Genomic DNA, 26,129 nt, shown 5'->3' with positions numbered 1-26,129 from the left:
TTTTTGGCTCCTCATTACAGCAAAATTTCCAAATGAAATGCTATTTTGGAATGAAAAGTCAAAGTGTTTAATTTCAAAATGGGCAAAACAAACTGTTTTGCCATTTTTCCATTCTGTGGACCAAAATTTAACCTGAATTCATAAATAGTTTCAGTAACCCAAAAACCGTCAAAAAGTATAGCCCAGTTCTGTTACTTGCTGTCTGTAACTGACCAGCTGCCATCCTCTTCCAGAACCTACTTCTTACTGTATCTATCTTGCTCTCTGTTGAGAGGGCTTCTAGCACCAAACTTCTATTTAAAAAAAAAAAAATTTTTAAGCCCTAAACTGGTTTTAGCGTCCCACACTCAATTCTCTACTGTTTTCTAACCTCCCTCAGTGTGAGATTCTATCAAGGTGGCTTGCTGTGCAACAGCCAAACCATCATAATGTTTATGTGCTGAATTAGACATCTTACTTCTTTTCTTCCTCTTTCTTTGTCCATATTTTAAATATATAAATATACTTGTACAATCTTCGGCCTTCACTGATGTACTTCATTTTATTTTAACTGTTTTATTCCGTCTTAAACTTATTTTGAAATATAGGGATTTAGATAGTTAATTCTCTTGTTGATATACATCGGTGGAATTGATGTCATTTGTCATCGGTGGAATTGATGTTATTTTAAAAGGTTTTCTCACTGACATTTTTATGTAGCAGACATCTGAGTAAGAAATGGTATCCGGTCTTGTTTTATTTCCGAACTCTTTCCTAGTTTATAATATATCTCCATATAGATATGGACAATTAATATATGTGCAATTTTCATATTAGAATTGGTTTTTATATTTACATTTTGAGATTGTGATATCAGTAGATTTAAATTAGTTCGGCTTTCACATTCTGTATCTGCACTTAAATTAAATTTGAGTAAGTCTAACACCTATCGATTTACATAACTTTTTGCATTCATTTGATCTAGCGGCACATTATAATCCACTTGACATCCAAGTGTGCTGTGCAAATAGAAGAAGACACTAACTACCTTTAGTAGGTTTTGTTCCTTAGGAGAAGGCATGTGGTATAGTCAGTTTGATACAGGAAAATAAAAGCTTAAAAATGCTTTGAGTATGTATAAGAAACTTTTCTTGTATAAGTACAACTGCCACTGACCAGCTTGTTGGGTTTTTGTCTTGTGAGTGTAATAAAGCATTCCAAGGCTATGGCAGTACTTTCAAGAAGTTGGGTGAAGCCTTCCTGTTACAGAGTAATTTCACATATATTTTCCTTGCCTATCAAATGTGTGATATAATAGAAGTTGTGTGATTGATCCAAGCACATGAGATGGAAAGAAAAAGGGAAGTATTACTATATTGGCTTGAGGGAGCAGGGGAGGTTGTCGCCATATTTGATTTTCCTTTTAACTGACAAATATTGAAGAAGAGAGCACTACAAGATGAAATCGGCTGTTCATGTGCTGAAAACAACTAATAGATGGATGTGAGACTTCCCTGTACTGTTTAGTTGCTGCTATCTCTGATTTAGGAGGCTACCTTCTGATGCAGCGGAGTATAATTTTCTTCATCGCCCACTGCTCACCAATAGAAAATCTACCATATATTTTCAAGACATTGTAATTTAGCTATTATAGGTGTTTTTATGGTGTATATTGCTGCAGTAACTAAAAACTGAGCAAGCCAGTTTTATTTGCATTTTCTTATCCAGCATCATCCTTGAATTGCTTTTCTTGTTTGTTTATAAAAGTAGAATAAGTTCCTGGCCTTTGTAAAAGTAGACTAAGTTACAGCACAAAATAACAGTGCTGGTAAGAATAGGATGATTTGGGTTTTCAGGAATTGATCTGAACATGAGATAATTCAGCAGTATTTGGAATCATTACCAATTTGGAGTCATTACCAGTCATCCAATTAAATTTCAAAATTCATAAATAGAAGAATATGTGTAATATGTTAGAACATGACACAAAACCTGAGTGTAATATCAGCTAAATTGGTGACATGAATTCTGTTCTCATATGGGAGGGGATGCATTAGTAAAGGCAAAAGTTGAGCGTGGAAATAATTTGTGGTAATTTGTGTTGATACTATTTAACAGCGAGTTTATGCTGATACTTAACACAGGAAACATAAATCACCACAGCACCCAAAAAGAAACTCTCACAGGATATATATTTTTACTGCTCTAGAGTTGGGGCAGTTTTTTTAGTTTACTTACTGACCTCTTGTTAGTTGTGTGAGATCTCCCGATGAAAAGTGCTATATTAAAGCTAGGTATTATTATTACTTCACAGCAAGCTTTCAATAGGCAGCAGCTGGTAGGAAAATGTAAATACTTCAGTTCAAATCATTTGTGGTAAAATATTTTTGAAAGAAACAAACTGCTTAAGTCTGTATAAATACAGACCTAGATCCATAAAGGGGACATAGGCTCAGCTTTGGAATGCCTGACTTGAGGCTGTTGGTTCCCCTAAGTGGCAGGGCACCTAAAGTTAGGTACCTAGGCTCCTTATACAATGCATGGGGAGAATTAGTTACTTAAGAATGGAGTTCCCAAAAGCCAGAATTCTTATCAAGGAGCCACCTAAGCTAGTCAAGAACAGAGCGGTAGCCTAAGCCCCAATCCAGAGAGACTTAGGCACCTCTCTCCACTTGGAATTCACAGACATTATATCCTCCTCTGGAGTTAGGGCTGATCTTTCTTGCAAAAAAACTGCGGTCGTAGGGTGCCCTCATTAGGCTCCCGTAATGTACTGATTAGAGCACTCACCTAGGATGTGAGAGACCTGGGTTCAAACCCACACTCTGCCTTATTTGGAATAGGGATTTGAACCTTGGTCTCCCATATCCCATGAGAGTATCCTAACCATTGGGCTTTGGAGGGTTCTGTGGTGGGCTTAGCCCAGTCTTTCCTGTTGAAACTGTTTCACTTTGTGTAGAATAACTAAATGTTGTTCAAGGAGTGTCCCTGTGCATGTAATGGGAGATTTGTAGTTGCAGTGCCTGGTTGGGTCGCACATGCGTTGTCCCCGTCTCGCGCCGTCTTAGGCAATTACATAGTGCCGTACGACCAATCCCTGCTCAGTCTCTTCTCTGCCCTCAGTTTCAGACAAAGCACTTAGCCGCGCCTCTGTACTTTAGCTTCTTTAGTCTAACTTAGATTTCTAGTTGTTTAGTTAATAGTTAGTTGTTAGCTAGGTTAATACTTACTTCCCCGTCACAGTTTATTTTTTCTTTCTATAAAAAACAATTTTTTTCTCTTATATTAGAAAATTAAATTTCAGTTGTTAGTCATCCCTTAGAATAGCATTGTTACCCTCCCTCATGGGAGAAAGCCCTTCTCTGAGGTGCATTCCCAGCTCCCCAGGTTTTAAACACTTCCTTACGTGCAGACTCTCTGTACTGGTCTCTGACAGGCATGCATAGTATGGCGGGCCGCTCCCTTGGCGATACACACATCTTGCAGAAGTGCTCACATTGCCACAACTTGAAAACCCAGGCCAGGAAGGTGAGAAACCTGCATTTGAAGCGCCTCATGATGGAGAGGTCTCTGCGCCCTCCTCCCCAACACTGGTATCCCATGGCAGCATCTGACAGAGGTTCCCCTCCACCCACTTTGGCAAAAAAGTACTCTGCCAAGAAGGCAACTAAAAAGCGGGCTCAGAACTCCCCTCCTCAGCCAAGAAGTGGCATTCTCCGACTTGGCAGACCCCATCAGTACCAACTGTGCCAGGACCTTCCACCTCCAAGGTACATAAGAATGGCCAACACCAAAGGTCCATCTAGCCCCCAGTATCCTGTCTTCTGACAGTGGCCAATGCCAGGTGCCCCAGAGGGAATTAACAGAACAGGTAATCATCAAGTGATCCATCCCCTGTCGCTCATTCCTAGCTTCTGGCAAACAGAGGTGAGGGGCACCATCCCTGCCCCTCCTGGCTAATAGCCATTGATAGACCTATCCTCCATGAACTTAGATAGTTCTTTTTTGAACCCTATTATAGTGTTGGCCTTCACAACATCCTCTGGCAAGGAGTTCCACAGATTGACTGTGTGGTCTGTAGAAAAAATACTTCCTTTTGTTTGTTTTAAACCTGCTGCCTGTTAATTTCATTTGGTGACCCTCCCCTCCCCCCCCCTCCCCCCCCAGTTCTTGTGTTATGAGAAGGAGTAAATAACAACTCCGTATTTACTTTCTCCACACCAGTCATGATTTTATAGACCTCTATCATATGCCCCTTTAGTCATCTCTTCTCCAAGCTGAAAAGTCCCAGTCTTATTAATCGCTCCACATATAAAAGCCGTTCTATATCCCTACTCATTTTTGTTGCCCTTTTTCTAACCTTTTACAATTCCAATATATCTTTTTTGAAATGGGGCGATCACGTCTGCACACAGTATTCAAGGTGTTGGCATATCATGGATTTATATAGAGGCAATATGGTATTTTCTGTCATATTTTCTATCCCTTTCTTAATGATTTCCAACATTGTGTTCGCTTTTTTTGACTGCCGCTGCACATTGAGTGAATGTTTTCAGAGAACTATCCACAATGTCTCCAAGATCTTTCTTGAGTGGAAAAAGCTAATTTAGACTCCATCATGTTATATGTATAGTGGGATTATGTTTACCAATGTGCATTACTTTGCATTTATCAGCATTGAATTGCATCTGTCATTTTGTTGCCCAGTCACCCAGTTTTGAGAGATCCTTTTGTAACTCTTCGCAGTCTGCTTGGGACTTAACTATCTTGAGTAGTTTCGTATCATTTGCAAATTTTGCCACCTAACTATTTACCCCTTTTTTTCCCAGATCATTTATGAATATGTTGAATAGGACTGGTCCCAGTACAGATCCTTGGGGGTACACTATTATTTACCTCTCTCCATTCTGAAAACTGACCATTTATTCCTACCCTTTGTTTCTTAACTTTTAACTAGTTGCCAGTCCATGAGAGGACCTTCCCTCTTATCCCATGACAACTTCCTTTGCTTAAGAGCCTTTGGTAAGTGACCTTGTCAAAGGCTTTCTGAAAATCTAAGTACATTATATCCACTGGATCCCCCTTGTCCACATGCTTGCTGACCCCTTCAAAGAATTCTAGTAGATTGGTGAGGCATGTTTTCACTTTACAAAAACCATGTTGACTCTTCCCCAAAAAATTATGTTCTTCTATGTGTCTGATAATTTTGTTCTTTACTATAGTTTCAACCAGTTTGCCCGGTACTGAAGTCAGCCTGTAATTGTGGGGATCACCTCTGGAGCCCTTCTTAAAAATTAGTGTCACATTAGCTACCCTACAATCATTTGGTACAGAATCTGTGATAGGTTACAAACTACTGTTTAATTAACTTCCTCATTTTTGTGTAGTTCCCCTTTCTGAAATTAAATGCTACAGTGTTGGGCTGCTGTGATGTTTTCCCTGCCACAGGGATGTTAAATTTAATTATATTATGGTCACTATTACCACATGATCCAGCTATATTCACCTCTCGGACCAGATCCTGTCCCGCAAGGTAGCAGGACCATCTGATACTGTGGGTACCACGTGAGCAAAGACCTTAAGCCGGCTAGCTCGGACAAGGCAACAAAGAGAAACCAAAACCTCTGCCTCTCCAGTCCCTATTGTATGGGGTGGTACTGGAATGATGCTGTCTGCCCCTTTCATTCATGGCCACCACCACGAGGGAATTAAAGGGTACAGTGTCAAGAGTGAAATCCCTGCAAGGTACATGGAAACTTTTTAAAGACACCATAATAGACACTCAACTTAAATGTATGCCCCAAATTAAACAACATAGTAAGAGAACCAAAAGAGTGCCACTGTGACTAAACAACAAAGTAAAAAAAGCAGTGTGAGACAAAAAGGATCCTTTAAAAAGTGGAAGTTAAATCCTAGTGAGGAAAATAGAAAAGAGCATAAACTCTGGCAAATGAAGTGTAAAAATATAATTAGGAAGGCCAAAAAAAATTTAAAGAACAGTTATTAGGCATATGGTGCTGAGTAGCTCGGCACTGCTACAGGCTGTGGCGCCACCTTCTGCCTTTACAACGCAAAGCGCACAATCCTCGGCACCGACAACCACGGCACATGCATCGGTACTGTCGATAACACCATCTTTGTTACCGATGCTCTTGGTATCGCAACAGTTCCTCCACTACCAGGATCTTCTGGTTTCCTCAGGCGCCAGAATCTCCTTGGTACCGACCTCACTCCAGCACACCCAGTACCAAGCCAACTCACCACACCGCCCAGCTCAGCTCCACCCCCAATTGAGTGATGAGGATGATGAGGATGAAGGGGAAATCTACTCCTCCCATCACTCCTTCCTTGTTCATGCACCTACCAGACCAGGTCCACTGTAACAATGGGATTATCGCCCAGGACCTGAAACTTAGCGCTGGTACAGACCCTCATGGTTGCCACCACTCAGGCCATTTCCACACACTGGCCTTACACTGCACATGGGTGCCAGTACCGCCCACTATACCACAAGCCTCCCAGTCCACCCAGGGTGAGGTCAAGGCATTCTCCTTCATCCTTTGTACCAGGACCCTCTGAAGCCCTGGAAGAGGCAGTTGAGGAACTAAAGGATACTTCAGACCAGGAAGCTGCACCAGCAGTCAACATTTCATCCTCCTCTCCGGCTGAAGCCATCATGCCCCCATACCCCACCATGAAGGATGATTTCAAACAGTTCCAGGAACACTCTAAGAGGATGGCAGATTCCCTGGACATACCAGTAGAAGAAGTAGCTGAATCCCAGCATATGTTTCTGGACATCCTGCAGACTTCAACTTCTTCCATAATTGCCCTGCCAATTAATGATGCTGTCATGGGCCAGGCCAAAACGATCTGGCAAACCCCAGCAACAGTCCCACCCACCTGGAAAATGGTGGATAAAAATATTATGGCCCTTCTAAGGGAATGCAATTTCTCTTTTCGCATCCCACACCTCACTCCCTCACAAAAAGCTCAGCGCCAATTCCTCCCTTCTCCCTCTCCCCCCGTGGATTTCTTTTCAGCCACAGGCAAACAGCCCAGTAGGAACGGCCACCTCTGTCCCCTTAAATTAAATTCCCATATTTCAACCAGGTTACCATGAGCGATATCACTCTCCTGAGGATAACATAGCGAGATAAAGAATGGATGTTGCTTGAATGCCAGCAAACACCGGGACCGTACACTGCCAGGCTTTGTCATGCAATGATACCAGATTACTTGCTACTAGCATGGTGTGGTCAAGTGTCCTACCTATGGAGGACGGAATAAGGTTGCACTGCCCAGAAATCTTCTGGAAAGTACCTCCAGGAGAGCTTCATGGAGATGTCCCTGGAGGATTTTCACTCCATCCCCAGACACGTTAACAGACTTTTCCAGTAGCTGTACTGGCCGCAAATGCATCCCAAGTCGTCAGGGCAAATTAATCATTAAAAAACACTTGCTTTTAAACCATGTTTTATATTTACAAAGGTACACTCACCGGAGGTCCCTTCCATGGCCTCATTGTCTGAAGGTTGGGAGGGTACTTCAGTCAGGCTGAGAAAAAGATCCTGGCTGTTGGGGAGAATGGAGTGCTGTGTGCTCTCCGCAAGCTCGTCGTCGTCGTCCTCATCTTCCCCATCCGCAGAATCCTCAGGCATGGCTGAGATTACCCCTGCCTCAGAATCCACGGTCAGAGGTGGGGTAGTGGTGGCGGCCCTCCCTAGAAATGCATGCAGTTCAGCGTAGAAGCGGCATGTCTGTGTCTCTGACCCGGAGCGACCGTTTGCCTTCTCTGCTTTTTGATAGGCTTGTCTGAGCTCCTTAACTTGAACGCGGCACTGATATGAGTCCCTATTGTGACCTCTCTCCATCATGCCCTAGGAGATTTTTTCAAAGTTTTGGCATTTCGTCTTTTGGAACGTAGTTCTGCTAGCATTGAATCCTCTCCCCATATAGTGATCAGAAACAGTACCTCCCGTACAGTCCATGCTGGTGCTCTTTTTAGATTCTCGGACTGCATGATTACCTGTGCTGATGAGCTCTGCATGGTCACCTGTGCGCTCCACGCTGGGCAAACAAGAAATGAAATTCAAAAGTTTGCGGGGCTTTTCCTGTCTACCTAGCCAGTGCATCCGAGTTCAGATTGCTGTCCTGAGCGGTCACAATGGTGCACTGTGGGATAGCTCCTGGAGGCCAATACCGTCGAATTGCGGCCACACTGACCCTAATTCGAAATGGCAATATCGATTTTGGCGCTACTTCCCTTGTCGGAGAGGAGTACAGAAATCGATTTTAAGAGCCCTTTATTTCGAAGTAAATGGCTTCGTTGTGTGGACGGGTGCAGGGTTAATTTGATTTAACGCTGCTAAATTCAAATTAAACTCAGTGTAGACCAGGCCAGAGAGAGACCCTGTAGCTTGATCTATAGGTTATGTATTAATTACATTGATTACTTAAGAATTTCACCGTCATCTTCCCTCTCATCACCAGCAGCCATCATTCTGGCACATCCCAAAAGCTACATCTTTCTCCTACTACCCATAGGCTGGGATGCAACTTTTGTAATATGTTATGCTGATGCCATTATGTCTGGTGCATATTTAGTAGGGGTTTCTCCCCTGTTCCTTATTTGTATTTCCTTACCTTACTAATGTTGGATTGTCTTTCTCCTATATGTTAATGATCTCAGCTAACTATCATATACGTCAATTTGTTGCCATGGGCCTCTTGTAGTTAGGTATCTGCAGATGTAGCTAATTTACCTTTTGTTGTTGCTATGAACATCAATTTGTCTCTGACATTTTTGTGGTTGGACCCATGTTCCTGTGGTTGGAAATCCCCCTTAAACACTCTATTTTCAGCTCCCCTATATTTGGGATTTTCCATTGGGCCTTTTATCTATGCCAAAGTTCATAGGCCTCAAGCCTTATTTATGCAAGCTATGCTCACTGCTGTGTCTTGCAGAATACAGGCCTGTAGGCAAAGGTTCTGAATTAGGGGTGCTGGGAGTGCTGCCGCAACCCCTGGCTTGAAGTGGTTTCCATTATATACAGGGCTGACAGTTTGGTTCAATAACTCTCAGCACCTGCACTATACAAATTGTTCCAGCACCCCTGCCTATTAGGTTCCTTGCATTATTGCTGAATACAATAAAGGCAGAATATAATGAAGGCAAGACAGTGATTATAATAGCGGCAAGCTAGCCCTATGGGCTACCACCCCCATCCACCCAATACTCCTCCTTAGCTCAGTGATCAGGACACTCACTTGGGAAGTGGGAGACCAGCATTGAAGTCCCTGCTCCAAATCAGACAAAGTAGAGTTTTGAACCCTGGTGTCCTACATCCTGGCTGAGTGCTTTACCCACTGGGCTACAGGCCATAAGGGGGGCACCTCTCTTCCCCGGCAGTGTTGGATCTCGCAGGTGAGATAGGCAGGGGAATTCCTATATTATTAATCCTGCTGGGACTGAGGTGTGAGCTAGTTCTGGGCATCAGGACTTAGCTGTGTTGACGTCCATCAGCAGAAATGTAGGTCCTATGGGGACTTTATCGGTGGAAACTTAGGCACCTAGGGCATTTAGATGTGTGCAGAATTAGGTGGCAACTGAATGGGGTGTTCTAAGGATCTAGATTTTGGACTTTGCTGCCTAACGTGGCAGTTGGGTGCCTAAATCCCTTTGTGGATTTAGTCCATAGACACTTTTCAGTACTGAGCATAACTCTTCTTTACAAAAGAAATTGTGCTGTCATAATGTTATAATTGTATTGATTATTTCATAGAGCCCACATACCCTCTATTCTGTCTTTAACTGCATTTATATCACTACATTAAAGTTGGTTTATTCTTATTTTAGGACTTGATAATCTGCTTGATGAAAACAGAATATCAGATCTCACCCAGACATACCAGCTGTTCAGCCGGGTAAAAGGTGGGCAGCAGATCCTGTTGCAAAACTGGAGTGAATACATCAAGGTATTTCAAATTTTATTGCATCTTACTGTCCTCATATTTATGCTGTCCACAGTGGAGTGGCTGCTTGGCTTTTAAAAACAAGTAATGAGAACCAATAAAACACTCAACTGTGTTCATGAAAATTATATTTTAAGCAGTTATGTGGGTTTTTTATTTTGTTAATGCACCCATTTTGTTCAGCAATATTCTGAAAGCTCCTATGATGAGAAACCACAGTGCATACACATTTTAATTTAAAATCATATTTAGGAACTCTGCATTTTACAGGACTGGACAGTGCAGAGGTTTTTTTTTTTAAATCAGAACTTCATATGATTTGAGAAAATGTTGGGCTGGAAAGTTAGTTATGTTTGGTTCAAAATATATAGTTCTCCTGACACTCTAGTCACACTCCTTTGAAACTATTGGAACATCAGATCTCGGCTGATACTTCCATCAGCACTGCAGATTTGTTATGTTATAAATAATTTCTGCTTGTTATAACAGTTAACAGGCTAAAGGTTTTTAAAATTATTATTTTGAAAGTGAGAAGAATTCTCTCAAAAATCTATTCTGGTGGCACTTAGAGGTCTCATCTCCATTGTACTAGACATTGTACAAACATACAACAGTTTACTCATCCTGAAGAACTTGCAGTCTAGCGGAGATGCTTTCAAATTGTAACCTTAAGCTGGGGCTGACTGTATGATAAGAAAACATTCCAGTGAAACTCCTGGAATCACGTGTCTTGCATTGTGAGGTAGTATTACGGAAGGCATGTCGGAAACATTATACGCTTGGTTTCCCAAATGCTAGTCATATCATTGGTTGTAACCACTCAACTGTCGCTTCCGAGATGGGAGAGAGACTGATGGGCATTTGAGACTGTGTACTCCAAGAGATAGTGAGAGAAAATCCCATGTGAATAGGATGACCTGATGCCACCTGAAAAGTTGATACAGCCCAGATTTTAGGACTAGACTCCCCTTTCTGGTCAAGTTTTAATTAACTTGTACATTTCCCAGTTTTGAGGACTCCTGGAGGTGGAGTCCAGGGAGCCACGAAAACCAGGAGGAAACTGGTCAAAAGTATTGGTGAATAGATGGGGGAGGGGTCAGGTCACAGGGAAGGTTTGACAACTTTGGAGAGGTGAGTCCTGGTGGTATGAGAGAGTGTATAGGGCAAATTAAGGCACCTGGGATCAAATCCCTGCTCTGCCACAGACATGCTCTCTCTCTCTTTCTCTCTCTCTCTCCCTATGAGCTTGGGCAAGTCACTTAGCCTCTCTGTGCCTCAGGTCCTCATCTATAAAATGGGGATGGTACTTCTCTGCCACTCGAGGTGTTGTGCGGATAAGTACATTAAAGATTGTAAATTTGCTCAGATACTACAGCAATGGGGGCCATGTGAGCACCTAGAGATATGGAGTATGCGGACATTGGGAGCCAGGGGTTGGATTCAGGCAGGATCAAGGCAGTGCATCAAGTATCATATCTATGAATTATTGCTGTGGCTATTTAATTGTTAAGAGGGAAGTCTGAGTTGTCTTGCCTATTTTGGTTTTTCAGCGGTTACAGTGGCTAAGATAGAAGCGAATAGAAAAACATGGATCTGCCATCCTGCTGCCTCTGTGCAGTTGTCCCAGTTTTTCACTTTGGAAATCTGGTCACTGTCCTCCACTGTGACAATTACCAGATAATAACATTCTTAAGCCATCTTAAATAGCAGGTCAATCAAACACTGTTGTGTAGACTGTCTGATTCAGTAGACAAATAGTGTTATAATTCCACTGGAGAGCTGGGCACAAGTAGAAACAAGATAAGATTAAAAAATGATAAAGCGAGAATTTTGTCCTTACGAGTCAATAGCTTCCCTCCCACCCCCAACCTGATGACGGCTCTGTTTTTTCACTTTTGTAGCCCTTGTTGACCTTAGAATCTTGGAGTAACCAGAAGCAGCTAAATCATATCCAGTTATTTCTGCAAATAAACAGTTCAGTGGGTTTAAAAAAAAAGTCATGCAAAGTTTTTCATTACACTGAACATTCTTGCTACACTTTTCCACATACTCTTTTACGTAAATCATGTATTTAACTGTAAATTTGTGTGTGTACAACCATGTCTAATACGTAATTTTTGTTTAGTTTCTGTTTTAAATGTAAGTGATCTCTTAAACATTGCTGTTTGAAATCCATTAATGTGTGTTTGGATTTTTTTGGTTTTGTGTTTAAATTTCAATGCATCTCATCATTTTTAACAGCTTTTTAAGATTTCAATTATTATTAAGCGCCTCTGATAAAATTTTCCAATTGCTAAATTTCATAAGGGTGTATGTGTCTGTGGGGGGAGATAGGTAGCAATGAAGTATTTGATTATCAAAAGTGTTTGTTTTTACAGAACTTTGGGACAACAATAGTGGTTAATCCTGAAAAGGACAAGGATATGGTGCAAGAGCTACTAGATTTTAAGGATAAAGTGGACCATATCATAGAAGCGTGCTTTCAGAAAAATGAGAAATTTATAAACTTGATGAAGGAATCCTTTGAAACATTTATCAACAAGAGACCAAATAAGCCTGCAGAATTGATAGGTACAAAATATTTTTCTGTAAAATATTTCTAAAACCTATAGAAAGCATAATAATATAAAGCATACCGAGTATGCTAGTATAATAGCAATGCAATGCATAGCCCACTGGAAGAATTGCTTTTGGGATACCAGGCAAAAATTAGTCTGGATATGTCATGGGATCCAGGTAAAAGTCTGGATGTGTTTGTCAGGTGTGTGCTCAGTCACGTGACGGAGCATGTTAACTCCTGCTATTGCTGCACCCCTACTTGCTTACATTGTCACTGATGCTGACAGTTGCTTAGAAACCCGTGTGGCTAATTTCCTAAAGCAGAGTACGTTGCTAAGGGGGAAGAGTAGCTATTAGAAAAAGAAATTTAACTGTTTCTTCAGAATAGAATAGTGGGTATGTCTTATGGATGAGGCTTATACTGGTGTTTAAAACCTCAGTTTCCCATACAGTCTGATAGACAATGCTAAGAAAAATATGCCTAAGAAGGAAGAAGTAGTGGGGGTTTTTTGGTTGTCTGATTGTTTTTTCCCCTGAGCTAAACTCAGGAGAGCACCAATTTTAGAAGCATTCAGTTACAGGAAGACTGAGTTGTAAAGAAGAAAATTGTTCAGGACCTCAGAAGTCAGGAAAGGGAAGCTTAATCAGTTAGTGTACATTAGACAAAGAGTATTTAAAATGTTTCAGAATAAGTAGTATGGGGACAGATCCACAGGTGGTGTAAATTGTCATAGCTCTGACTTTGAAGTCAATGGAGCTCCTGCAATTTACATTAGCTGAGGATCTGCCCCTTAGTTTCTGTCTATACCATATTCTTTTGCTTTTGCCTGCTAACCTGAAAAATGGCTTTCTAAAAAATACCCTTGGATAGGAAAGGTGACTGAATACTATTTGACATGTGCAAAGCAGTGATATGGGCTTATTGCCACTTGTGGGTACTGTATCCTCAGCTGTTACAATGGCTTCCTTCTCATCCCACTGACACGTAACCTAGTAAAACCCAGAGTAGGGATATTCATATGGCTTTCTATACCTTAATTAAAATTCATGGCGTAATTGTATTTTTTTCTACCATTATCAAGCTACTAACTTGAAAGCATCGCTTCTGTTTAAGTTTTGGTGAGAGCCAGAGGGCATGGTAAAGGTCTACAAAAATAGTCGTCTTTGTGTTGTTTTTGTTTCTCATATAATACATTCATATGCATTGCATAATTCCAAAACATTGTCTATCAACAAGTAATGTTCTTGTAGTGAACATATCATGAAGATTCTAGTGTTTTAGTACATTCATTTTAAAAGCTAATTTGTTGTATTAATCTTTATCTTGGTCAGATCCTTTGTGGCATAAATTTTTCCACTAATAACATAATACTTGAATATAATTCCACTGACTTTGGAGGAGGGAAAATTGATTACAAAACAGAACATTTGGCATTTCACCAATGTTTTAATATCTAGTAATATTAGAAGTGGAAACATTACAGTAATTTTAGAGGGATTTTTATTTTAAGCTCCTCAATTTTTTTATTTATTTGTAGCAAAACATGTGGATTCAAAGTTAAGAGCTGGAAATAAGGAAGCAACAGATGAAGAGCTGGAAAGAATCCTTGACAAAATCATGATAATATTCAGATTCATTCATGGTAAGAAGGGTTTAAAATTGATGTGAGTAAAAGATGATCTTCAGTGCTACTGCTAGAATTGTTAATTGATTTAGTGCAGCAGTGACAAACTTGTGATGTGTTTAAGAGTCTATAAACTGGGTCTACAAAATTAGAGACTGATGTTAGTGGGAGCTCTGCACAAAGACCACAGGTTAAACGTGGCCTCTGATCAGGAAGCTGGGAAGGTCACTGATAGCATTTCCCCCCCACAGTTTCCCTCCACTGGCTTCCCAGATAGAGTATGTGGGAGCCCAGCAAACAGTGGCTCATCCTTTCCATCCCCAATCCCTCCCTTACATAAGGATGCAAACAGAGTGGGTCAAGATAGAGAGAAGAGAGGATGTCACTGTAGTGCTCGACCGCTTACTGCAGTGCACTTTCCAAAAATGACTCTGTACCAAATAATAAAAAAGATAAGCACTTTTAGCTGGACATTTCTGCTAAAATGAACAGCAGGAAAAGCATATCACCGTGTCTAATTGAACGACTTGCTGGCTGTTTTAGGGGAGAAAAATGGGCTAAATCCTAAATTTCTAAACTAAAGAGGAAAAAGCTTTTTAAGTCCAAATAGTTGCAGTTTCTAATATTGTGCCCTTTATATAGGGGATGTAGGCAGGGCGTCCCTCTTTTTACCCCTCTTTGCTCTTGCTATGGAGCTATTTTCCAGAATTATTATAATATAGCAATCCAGACAGCAGATGTTCACCATAAAATAGAACTGTGTGCAGACTGATTTTTGTTTGTCAAAACCAAAGAAAATCCTGGCAGAGGTGATGAAGGAAGTACATATTTTTGAGGCTAAGAGATTAATCTTTCTTAATTTGATATGCTAAATATGAAACTGCGACTACATTTTTTGTTTTTTATTATCTTTCTTTTAATATATGTATATGTATAATTTTAAAGTTTTTAAATGAACTAAAAGGCTAGGTCAAAATACTAATATTTCTTTTTTGTGAAATGTAGTACATAGGTCATAGTAGGACATTAAGGGCACGTGTTGCTGAGTACTCAAGTTTCTGGGTCTTGGCCCTTTAAGGACAGATATTCTGGGACTTATAGTCACCAGCTATTTCCCTTCATATCTCTCAGCAGAGACTCCCAAGCTCTCCCTGCTCTCTCCTGGGCTTCTCACACACTAATAAAGTGGCATAGCTGTTCTATACAACCAAACCACTCTATCAGTGGGAGAGTGGCCCAGGGGGTGTTTGGAAGTCTCTGTGCTGGGAGATCTGAAGTAGAACTGCAGTGGTAGCATTGGGTTCCTCTTGGCAGATCCCAATGAAGGAGTCTGCTATAGTTTGGGGGGGAAGAATACTTTGAAGAAGTTATGTATTGCCTGGAGGAAAAGTGAACCCTGCATCTGAAACATTCTCCTGGTACCTCTACACCAAGGGGTGGTGGAACCTGAAACCTAAGGAGATGAATTGGGGGAGCCCTGATGGAAGAGGTGAAGGCTTGTGGATATTCATATAACTCTTATGTTTCAAAGGACTATTTGCAGACCCCAGTGAGAGGTATACCAAAAGCCTGAGGAGGAAGTGTGTACAGAAGGGGTTTTCTGAAACATAGAGAGAGGCCTATCTTGTGTATTAATAAACCAGCCTCCAGGAGGGAAGATGATGTTTTTGGCAAATACAATTTTATGTGAGTGAGTGATTGCAGCTGACCAAGGGGGGAAAATAAGTCATCAGCTGCATTTGGACACCGGAGAGAGAACCAATCATATCACAGTAAATTAAGAAGAAAATCCAAACTACAAAATTGTAGTATGCAACACTGTTAACAATGTTTATCAGCATGGCTCCATCTGTTTCTCTGGCTTTTTCATTTCGGACATCCATTGGCACCACTGGCACCTGTCATAAAATCATAGAATATCAGGGTTGGAAGGGACCTCAAGAGGTCATCTTGTCCAACCCCCTGCTCAAAGCAGGACCAATTCCCAACTAAATCATCCCAGCCAGGACTTTGTCAAGACTGATCTTAAAAACCTCTAAGGAAGGAGATTCCACCCCCCCCCCCCAGGGAACCCATTCCAGTGCTTCACCACCCTCCTAGTGAAAAAGTTTTTCCTAATATCCAACCTAAACCTCCCCCACTGCAACTTGAGACCATTACTCCTTGTTCTGTCATCTGCTACCACTGAGACCAGTCTAGATCCATCCTCTTCGGAACCCCCTTTCAGGTAGTTGAAAGCAGCTATCAAATCCCCCCATATTTTCTTCTCTTCTGCAGACTAAACAATCCCAGTTTCCTCAGCCTCTCCTCATAAGTCATGTGCTCCAGCTCCCTAATCATTTTTGTTGCCCTCCGCTGGACTCTTTCCAATTTTTCCACATCCTTCTTGTTCTGTGGGGCCCAAAACTGGACACAGTACTCCAGATGAGGCCTCACCAATGTCGAATAGAGGGGAATGATCATGTCCCTCGATCTGCTGGCAATGCCCCTACTTATACAGCCCAAAATGCCGTTAGCCTTCTTGGCAACAAGGGCACACTGTTGACTCGTATCCAGCTTCTCGTCCACTGTAACCCCTAGGTCCTTTTCTGCAGAACTGCTTCCTAGCCATTCGGTCCCTAGTCTGTAACAGTGAATGAGATTCTTCCGTCCTAAGTGCAGAACTTTGCACTTGTCCTTGTTGAACCTCATCAAGTTTCTTTTGGCCCAATCCTCTAATTTGTCCAGGTCCCTCTGTATCCTATCCCTACCCTCCAGCGTATCTACCACTCCTCACAGTTTAGTATCATATGCAAACTTGTTGAGAGTGCAGTCCACATCATCGTCCAGATCATTAATGAAGATATTGAACAAAACCGGCCCCAGGACTGACCCTTGGGGCACTCCGCTTGAAACCGGCTGCCAACTAGACATGGAGCCATTGATCATTACCCATTGAGCCTGATGATCTAGCCAGCTTTCTGTCCACCTTATAGTCCATTCATCCAGCCCATACTACTTTAATTTGCAAGAATACTGTGGGAGACCGTATCAAAAGCTTTGCTAAAGTCAAGGAATAACACATCCACTGCTTTCCCCTCATCCACAGACCCAGTTATCTCCTCATAGAAGGCAATTAGGTTAGTCAGGCATGACTTGCCCTTGGTGAATCCATGCTGACTGTTCCTGATCATTTTCCTCTCCTCTAAGTGCTTCAGAATTGATTCCTTGAGGACCTGCTCCATGATTTTTCCAGGACTGAGGTGAGGCTGACTGGCCTGTAGTTCCCCGGATCCTCCTCCTTCCCTTTTTTAAAGATGGGCACTACATTAGCCTTTTTCCAGTCATCTGGGACCTCCCCCGATCGCCATGAGTTTTCAAAGATAATGGCCAATGGCTCTTCAATCACATCCGGCAACTCCTTTAGCACCCTCGGATGCAGCGCATTCGGCCCCATGGACTTGTGCTCGTCCAGTTTTTCTAAATAGTCCCAGACCACTTCTTTCTCCACAGAGGGCTGGTCACCACTTACTTCCCCATACTTTGCTGCCCAGTGCAGCAGTCTGGGAGCTGACCTTGTTTGTGAAGACAGAGGCAAAAAAAGCATTGAGTACATTAGCTTTTTCCACATCCTCTGTCATTAAGTTGCCTCCCTCATTCAGTAAGGGGCCCACACTCTCCTTGACTTTCTTCTTGTTGCTAACATACCTGAAGAAACTCTTCTTGTTACTCTGAACATCTCTTGCTAGCTGCAACTCCAAGTGTGATTTGGCCTTCCTGATTCATTCCTGCATGCCTGAGCAATATTTTTATACTCCTCCCTGGTTATTTGTCCAATCTTCCACTTCTTGAAAGCTTCTTTTTTCTGTTTAAGATCAGCAAAGATTTCACTGTTAAGAAGCTGGTCGCCTGCCATATTTACTATTCTTTCTACACATCAGGATGTTTTTTTCCTGCAACCTCCATAAGGATTCTTTAAAATACAGCCAGCTCTCCTGGACTCCTTTCCCCCTCACGTTATTTTCCCAGGGGATCCTGCCCATCAGTTCCCTGAGGGAGTCAGTCTGCTTTTCTGAAGTCCAGGGTCCATATTCTGCTCTCCTTTCGTCCTTATGTCAGGATCCTGAACTCGACCATCTCATGGTCACTGCCTCCTAGGTTCCCATCCACTTTTGCTTCCCCTACTAATTCTTCCCGGTTTATGAGCAGCCGGACTAGAAGAGCTCTGCCCCTAGTTGGTTCCTCCAACACTTGCACCAGGAAATTGTCCCCTACACTTTCCAAAAACTTCCTGGATTGTCTGTGCACCGCTGTATTGCTCTCCCAGCAGATATCAGGGTGATTAAAGTCTCCCATGAGAACCAGGGCCTGCGATCTAGTAACTTCTGCTAGTTGCCGGAGAAAAGTCTCAGCCACCTCATCCCCCTGGTCTGGTGGTCTATAGCAGACTCCCACCACGACATCACCCTTGTTGCTTACACTTCTAAACTTAATCCAGAGACTCTCAGGTTTTTCTGCAGTTTCATACTGGGGCTCTGAGCAGTCATACTCCTCTCTTACATACAATGCAATTTCCCAACCTTTTCTGCCCTGCCTGTCCTTCCTGAACAGTTTATATCCATCCATGACAGTACTCCAGTCATGTGAGTTATCCCACCAAGTCTCTGTTATTCCAATCACATCATAGTTCCTTGACTGTGCCAGGACTTCCAGTTCTCCCTGCTTGTTTCGCAGGCTTCTTGCATTCGTGTATAGGCACTACCTTGTCTATCTTGATGTTCCAGCTGCCTTGCCCGCTGCCACCTGCTCCCTCAGATGCTACTTCTGTGTGGGTGCTATTGGGGCAGCACCATGTTTCTCCAGCACAGAGACCTACACAAACACCAACAGAGACTGCTCCTCTATTTACTAGGGAGAGTTGCATCTCTTCAGACTTAGACCATGAGACACCAAGATCCCCTCCAAGGTCTTTTTACATCATTTTACCAACCTTGTTCCAGAGAAACTAATCTGAAAGTCATGACTGGCTCTCTTACAAGGAAGCCCCAGCATGGTGGAATATCTCCAGTGGGCTTATGGGCCATCTTGAATTGTGATGGAGGTCTAGACCGGGGTGGGCAAACTTTTTGGCCCGAGGGCCACATTGGCGTTGAGAAACTGTATGGAGGGCCGGGTAGGGAAGGCTGTGCCTCCCCAAACAGCCTGGCTCCTGCCCCCCTCAGAACTCCTGACCCATCCAACCCCTCCTGCTCCTTGTCCCCTGACCACCCTCCAGGACCCCACCCCTTATTCAACCCCCCTGCTCTCTGTCCCCTGACTGCCCCCCCATCCAACCCCCCCGCTCCTTGTCCCCGGCGACCCCCTGCCCCTTATCCAACCCCTCACCCCCTTACCATGCTTCTCAGAGCAGCAGAAGCTCGCAGCTAGCCATGCTGCCTGGCAGGAGCGGCAGGCCAGAGCGCTGGTGGGGCGGCGAGGTGAGGCTGCAGGATCAAGAATGATCACCCTTCCCATTAATGAAGCCTTTGCTGGAACCAGTCAGTTCCCTCTGGCAGACGCCAGCTTCTATCCCACCCACTGCCAGCAGGTGACTAGGCGCTATCATGTTCCTCAGCAAGACTTTGATTATTTCTTTTCTATCCTACTCCTGACTTCCTTGAGATTATGGCCACTACTAAGTGTGCCTGGCAGTCTCACCCCAGGGACACTAACAACAAGGAGTTTAAAAGACTGGACTTGTATGGCAGGAAGGCCTATACCACTGCCAGCAAGTGTCAAATTACCAGGCACTGTTGGTTAAATACACTTTTCTTAATTGGTCAGCAGTGTCCAAGTTTGCAGACAAATTGCCTGAGGAGTACAGAGAAGAATTTTTGGCCATTAGTTTCTTAAGGACACCTTGCTGCCTGAACATCGCTTCAAGCAGCCATTGATACAGTTGATGCTGCCTCATGCTCCTTGGCTATACCTATCTTGATGAGATTCTCCTCTTGGCTGCAACCCTCTGCCATCCCAAGAAAGTTGCAAAATACAATAGGAGATTTAGCCTTCAAAGAGTTCAGTGTTTCCCCAGAAAAGGATAATGCCATGTGCACCTTAAAAGATCCATGAGTGACCTCCCGTCATTGGGGGTTTACACCCCAGTAACAAAGAAGAAACCATTTAAACCTCAGTCGTACTACAAGACCTCTTAGCAGATGTCTCAGGATACTTCCAAAGGAAGGTTTAAACCTCCTAGAGATGTCATCAGTCGGATTCATCCACAACAGGCCCTTCTTACCAGACCACTGCAGCTTTGAAGCAGTTGTTTTGACTACTCCATCGAGGACAGAACACCGACTATATCTCATCTCCTTCCCTTTGAATACTACCCCCCCCCCCCCTCTCTCTCTCAGTGTTCGGAAGCAGATCACATCATACAAGTGGGTGTACAGCTGTGAAAGAGGAATACTTTACCCAGTTCAGCTCCTTCCTCTTCCTCAGTCCACCTTCCCTGTCATTTTTAGGGATCCATTTTACAAGACTGTGTATTGATTCCAGAAGTGCAGTCTTTTTCGGACCTGGGAGCAGAGAGGAAGTACCTTACCAATAAAAGGTTTTTATTTCCAGTACTTCCTGATTCCCCAAAATCTTGTGGTCTTTGTCCCATTCTAGACCTCAGAAACCTAAACCGGTTCATCAGTAAGATCAAGTTCAGGACGGTCACCTTTGCTTCCATTATCCCTTCCCTAGAGATTGGTATACTGCCCTTGTTTGCATGATGGTTACTTTCATGTGGCAATACATCCTGGCCACAGACAGATTCTTCAGTTCATAGCAAGCAACAACAACTACCTTTACACAGAGCTTCCGTTCGGGTTATCTTCGACCCTAAGAACCTTTGCCAAGTGCATGATGGTGGTGGTAGCCAATCTGCATTGCGTAGTGTGACAAAGTTCCTCCTCTATCTTGGTGGGTCCTGCGTTTATTGGCAGATTTTCTTGCCTCAGAGATTCACCATGTGGGTTGGGGAACAGCCCAGAGACCTTCCCCTCTGGAAGAACCCACAGTCCAGGTCAATTGGGAGGTTTGGGGGGAACCCGGGCCCGCCCTCTACCCCGGGTTCCAACCCAGGGCCCTGTGGACTGCAGCTGTCTATAGTGCTCCTGTAACAGCTGCATGATAGCTACAACTCCCTGGGCTACTTCCTCATGGCCTCCTCCAAACACCATCCTTATTCTCACCACAGGACCTTCCTCCTGGTGTCTGATAATGCTTGTGCTCCTCAGTCCTCCAGCAGCACACCCTCTCACTCTCAGCTCCTTGCGCCTCTTGTTCCCAGCTCCTCACACTTGCACCACAAACTGAAGTGAGCTCCTTTTATAACCCAGGTGCCCTGATTAGCCGGCCTTAATTGATTCTAGCAGCTTCTTCTTAATTGGCTCCAGGTGTCCTAATTAGCCTGCCTGCCTTAACTGGTTCTAGCAGGTTCCTAACTACTCTAGTGCAGCCCCTGCTCTGGCCACTCAGGGAACAGAAAACTACTCATCCAGTGACCAGTATATTTGCCCTCTACCAGACTCCTGTACCCCACTGGTCTGGGTCTGTCACAGTAGGTATTCAGATATTTCCTTACCTGGACAGTTGGCTAGTTTGTGGAAGATCAAGTGCCCATGTTCAAAACAGCATCTTTGTCATCAGACCACTGCTCTCTGGTCCAGGCCTGAAATTGAATATAGACAAACTAAAGTTATGACCACACAATGAATAACTTTTCATAGGGGCAGTCCTTAACGCCATAACTGCTGTGGGTACCTTCCTGTGGACAGGATTCAGTCCATAGTTTTTTTGGGCCTAAAACCTCACATCCAACTCAAAGACAAGTTTATTTTTGCTTACAACTATTGGGGTATGTGGCTTCATGCACATGTGATTCTGCATGCCAGACCTCACCTCCACTGTCTGCAAGCCTGGGTTTCCTCAGCATACTGACTGAGTGGTATTCACTAGACATGTTGATTTGCATACCTGCATAAGAGCTTCAGTCCCTGGACTACTGGATAGACCCTCTGAACGTCTGCAATGGGGCTCTCTTTTTGCCACCAGAACAGACTATGACTCTGGTAACAGATGCATTCACCAAAGGCTGGGAGGGTCATCTCGGTCAGCTCCATGCACAAGTTCTTTGGTAACCTCAGGAGGTCTCACTCCACATAAAAGTGCTAGAGCTCTGTGCCATTCATCAAGCCTGCAAGACATTTATATCCACCATCAGGAACCAGTTTGTTTAAGTTCTGATGGACAATACCACTAGCATGTTTTATCTGAACAAGCAAGGGGGTTGCAGGGTTATCTCAACTGCTCCAACAAGCGAATTGCCTGTGGAATCTCTGTATAAGAAACAAGATTTCGCTAAAAGCTTTACATTCCAGGGGTGAGGAACACTGTTGTAGATACCCTCAGTAGAAACTTGACCAACACAAGTGGTCAGTCAGGAAGGATGTTCTTCTCCAGATCTTCCAACAGTGGGGGTACCCAATAATAAACTTATTTGTGACCAACCTCAACAACAGATGCAGGGAATTTTGCTTCAAAGTGGGCTGCAGCCCAAGTTCCATGCTGGATGCCTTTCTTCTTCTCTGGTCCAGTCATCTGCTCTGTGCATTCCCCTCAGTTCCTCACATTCCAAGAGTACTCCAGGAAGATGAAAAGAGACCAGGCAACATAAATCCTTGTGGCACCAGCTTGGCCATGACAATATTGGTTCATGGACTTACATCAGCTCTTTATCAGGCCACTGATAATTTTACCCTGGTCAAGGATCTCCTATGTCAAAACTTGGACAAGTGTCTGAATCCTAACCTTAAATCTCTCCACCTCACTGCATGGATAATTTCTGGTTGAATATGTGTGAGAGATTGTCCTGAGAAGTCCAAGCCATCTTGATGAGTAGCAGAAAGGACTCCACCAGGGCCACATACGCCACACAATGGAAGAAGCTTTTGATCTCGGTGCCATCCCACTATTTCCTCACTATATAAAGAATACATACATACTGGACTACCTACTGCATCTGAAATCATCTGGCCTTTCAGTTAGTTCATTAAGAATCCACTTCACTTCTTCTCAGCAATACAGAATGACTTTTCTATCTTCTTACTTTTTGATTACCTTACTGAGCAATATTCCTAGACATCTGCGAGTCAGCAACATGGTCATCTTTACGTATCTTCTCCACATACAACTATTTCTCAAGCTTCATGAGATGACGCCAACTTTGGTAAGTCAGTGTTTTGATCTCTTGTTCAAATAATCCAAAATTGAATGTATATGCACAGAATCATTCGAAGGAGAAAAAATGCTTGCTTTACCTGTATGGTAATTGTTATTCTTTGAGATACGCTGTGCTCATATACCTTCCATAATCTCTCCTAGTTTCCCCACTGCTTCGGATGTTAAACTGTGGTATGAGGGAACAGAAACGGAGATGGTGGTAATCCTCGACTTGGTCCGTGAGGAGAGCAGGGGGCATGTGTGCAGCCTAGTGCAGGCAAAAATCTGCAACTCAAGTGCGTTGGGAGCACGTACAACTCTAGTGATACGTATATGTGCACAGCACATCTCGAAGAACAGTTACTGTACAGATATGTAACTGTTTTCCACTTTTCAGCAAGTCAAGAGAAAGGACATTCTGTATAATTGAAGATAAGTAGTAAAAGTGTAATGTTTGATTTCTCAAGGTTTTTTGTTGTTTTCTCTCCATACAGGTAAAGATGTATTTGAGGCATTTTATAAGAAAGATTTGGCCAAAAGACTGCTGGTTGGAAAAAGTGCATCAGTAGATGCTGAGAAGTCAATGCTGTCAAAGCTTAAACATGGTGAGCAGCTGCAAATGTTGAATTTTTTACTTCCTTTATGTTTTAAACCTGAACCTTTATTTATATTTATGTTAAAGTGACTGGGCCAAATTTTCAAAAGCACTGAGCACCATATGGCTCCCACTGTTCAGAGTAGGAACTGCTGATTGCTATGTACTCGAGGAAATGTGAAATTTTAATTTAGGTGCCTAAATGGGAGTGGAGTTCTTTTGGAAATCTGTGACATTAAGCTGTGCTGTGCTTTGGGGACTTTAGAGAACAGACTAACCTTATAATTTCTCTGATCTGTCCAGGAGAGGGCTGGACACTACAGAGCACATGGGTTGGAGAAAATTTGGGATTGGCAGTGTGTTGGGGTCACCATGAAAGTGTTATAACCAAACCTGGTGGAAGCCAAAGTGGGGCTGTGGGGCTATAAATGGGCTGCTGGAGTCAGAGCTGCTGAATCAGGGCTGTCTTAGCACACAGACACTCAGGGTGTGATCTGCATGCTGATAGGCTGGCTGAGTGTGTCCCTGGTTGGGAGCAACAGCAGCAAAGCATTGTGAGGCACCCAGGTTTGCAGGGCAAGTGGTGACACAACCCCTCACTGGTCTGGGTTTGCACCTGAACCCTGTCACAGTGGTATAGTTATGCAGGATTTGCACACAGCTTGCTATTTTAACTAAGATTTACACTTCAAGCACTAGTAAAATAGTTTGAAGTGATTTTCTAGTGAAAAGGCGGTGAACAATTGTAAGGGAAGTAGAACAAAGGAAATTGTAAAGATGAGTAAGAAGCAGAAGACGGGAGCCTCAGCTTATCTGGATTTGCATCCCAGGGACCGTCACACTAGCCCAACATTAAGCTTAAGCCTTTATTACTTGTTTTATGTTTGTTATAATCATGGAAACTTTGCTTTAATTTGTGACAGAATGTGGTGCTGCTTTCACCAGTAAACTGGAGGGAATGTTCAAGGATATGGAACTTTCAAAAGATGTCATGATTCAGTTTAAGCAGGTAAATTTAACTTCACTTATGCATGGTATATTTACACCAGCTAGGATGATATCACATAATTGTATTGAATTAAACCGTGACAAAACAGATTTTCCACAGATTGTTTATAGTTCAGCATATCTGCTGGGACGTTATCTGACCCTACAGTTTCATTTGATTTTGTTTTAACTCTTAATAATAAAGCCTGAATGTAGTATTGCCACTAAATTTATTATTAGACCCATCTCTAAAATTGATTTTAAGACTCCATTTTATCATGTGGGAATTATTGCCAGGTTGTGATTAGTTCAGTATGAATGACCTACATCTGGTGATGAATGTTCTTGCGCCATACAGACTGGATTGTTGCTGTTATGTTCTCTGGATGCCCAGCCCAAGTGCTGTCTAGACTGCATTTCTTTAAAATGTACCATGGTGTATCTTCTTAACATCCCTCAAATGTTTTTGTATGGATTTTTTAAAATTCTTTTGACTTTGAAGTCCTTTAGAAGAACAGATTTAATAGATAATCATATTGTCTGTTTTGTTCCCAACCATTCACTATGTTCTGAATTGCTTAGGTATGTAGTAGTGTGCCTTTGCATGACTTTCGGACAGTGGGAGTTAGAGCATTTTCCAACTGTGGACATCACCTCTAGAAAGCTTCCTGATACTGTCCATAATTTCCAACTGGAATCAGTATTTTAAAAAATTAAGAGCACCTATGTTTGCTGTAGCAGTTAATTGTTTTTGATCACAGATTTTTGTATTGCACAGTGCTCCAATGAGAAATGCTTTATAAATTCAACTTTGGTTTATAGTCAGCTCTTTGGGTGTTTTAATGACTTGCCGGAATTAATTCATTGTGCCAAAATTAATTCACTGTTTAAAAAAAAAAAAAAAAATCACTATTCCAGATATTAACAGAAGCCATATATTGATTTACTTTTCCAAGTTTATTTTTGATTTATTGCGTTAGCAGAATTTTTAACAGGTTTGGGTTTTTTAATTTTATTTTAGTATATGCAGAACCAAAGTGATCCAGGCAATATAGACCTGACGGTAAATATACTTACTATGGGATATTGGCCAACCTATACACCCGTGGAAGTCCACTTAACTCCAGAGGTGAGTCTTTTAGAACTAGAATTTGCAGTCTATCATGGCAGAGGACTAG

At 42.6% G+C, this 26,129-nt stretch overlaps 1 protein-coding gene across 1 annotated transcript in view; it reads left to right on the top strand.

The window, feature by feature from the left end:
- CUL4A (cullin 4A) overlaps nucleotides 1-26,129 on the top strand; it is an 88,708-nt gene that overhangs the window by 37,172 nt on the left and 25,407 nt on the right. The window contains exons 10-15 of the mRNA XM_005307616.5: nucleotides 9,839-9,957; nucleotides 12,333-12,525; nucleotides 14,052-14,156; nucleotides 23,864-23,974; nucleotides 24,888-24,973; nucleotides 25,973-26,080. Coding sequence (XP_005307673.1) covers nucleotides 9,839-9,957; nucleotides 12,333-12,525; nucleotides 14,052-14,156; nucleotides 23,864-23,974; nucleotides 24,888-24,973; nucleotides 25,973-26,080 — 722 coding nt within the window. The remainder of the gene's footprint in view (nucleotides 1-9,838; nucleotides 9,958-12,332; nucleotides 12,526-14,051; nucleotides 14,157-23,863; nucleotides 23,975-24,887; nucleotides 24,974-25,972; nucleotides 26,081-26,129) is intronic.

The sequence above is a fragment of the Chrysemys picta genome, chromosome 1 (assembly GCF_011386835.1).
Source record: "Chrysemys picta bellii isolate R12L10 chromosome 1, ASM1138683v2, whole genome shotgun sequence".
Taxonomy (NCBI): domain Eukaryota; kingdom Metazoa; phylum Chordata; order Testudines; family Emydidae; genus Chrysemys; species Chrysemys picta.
This window is presented reverse-complemented; position numbering and strand designations above follow the sequence as displayed.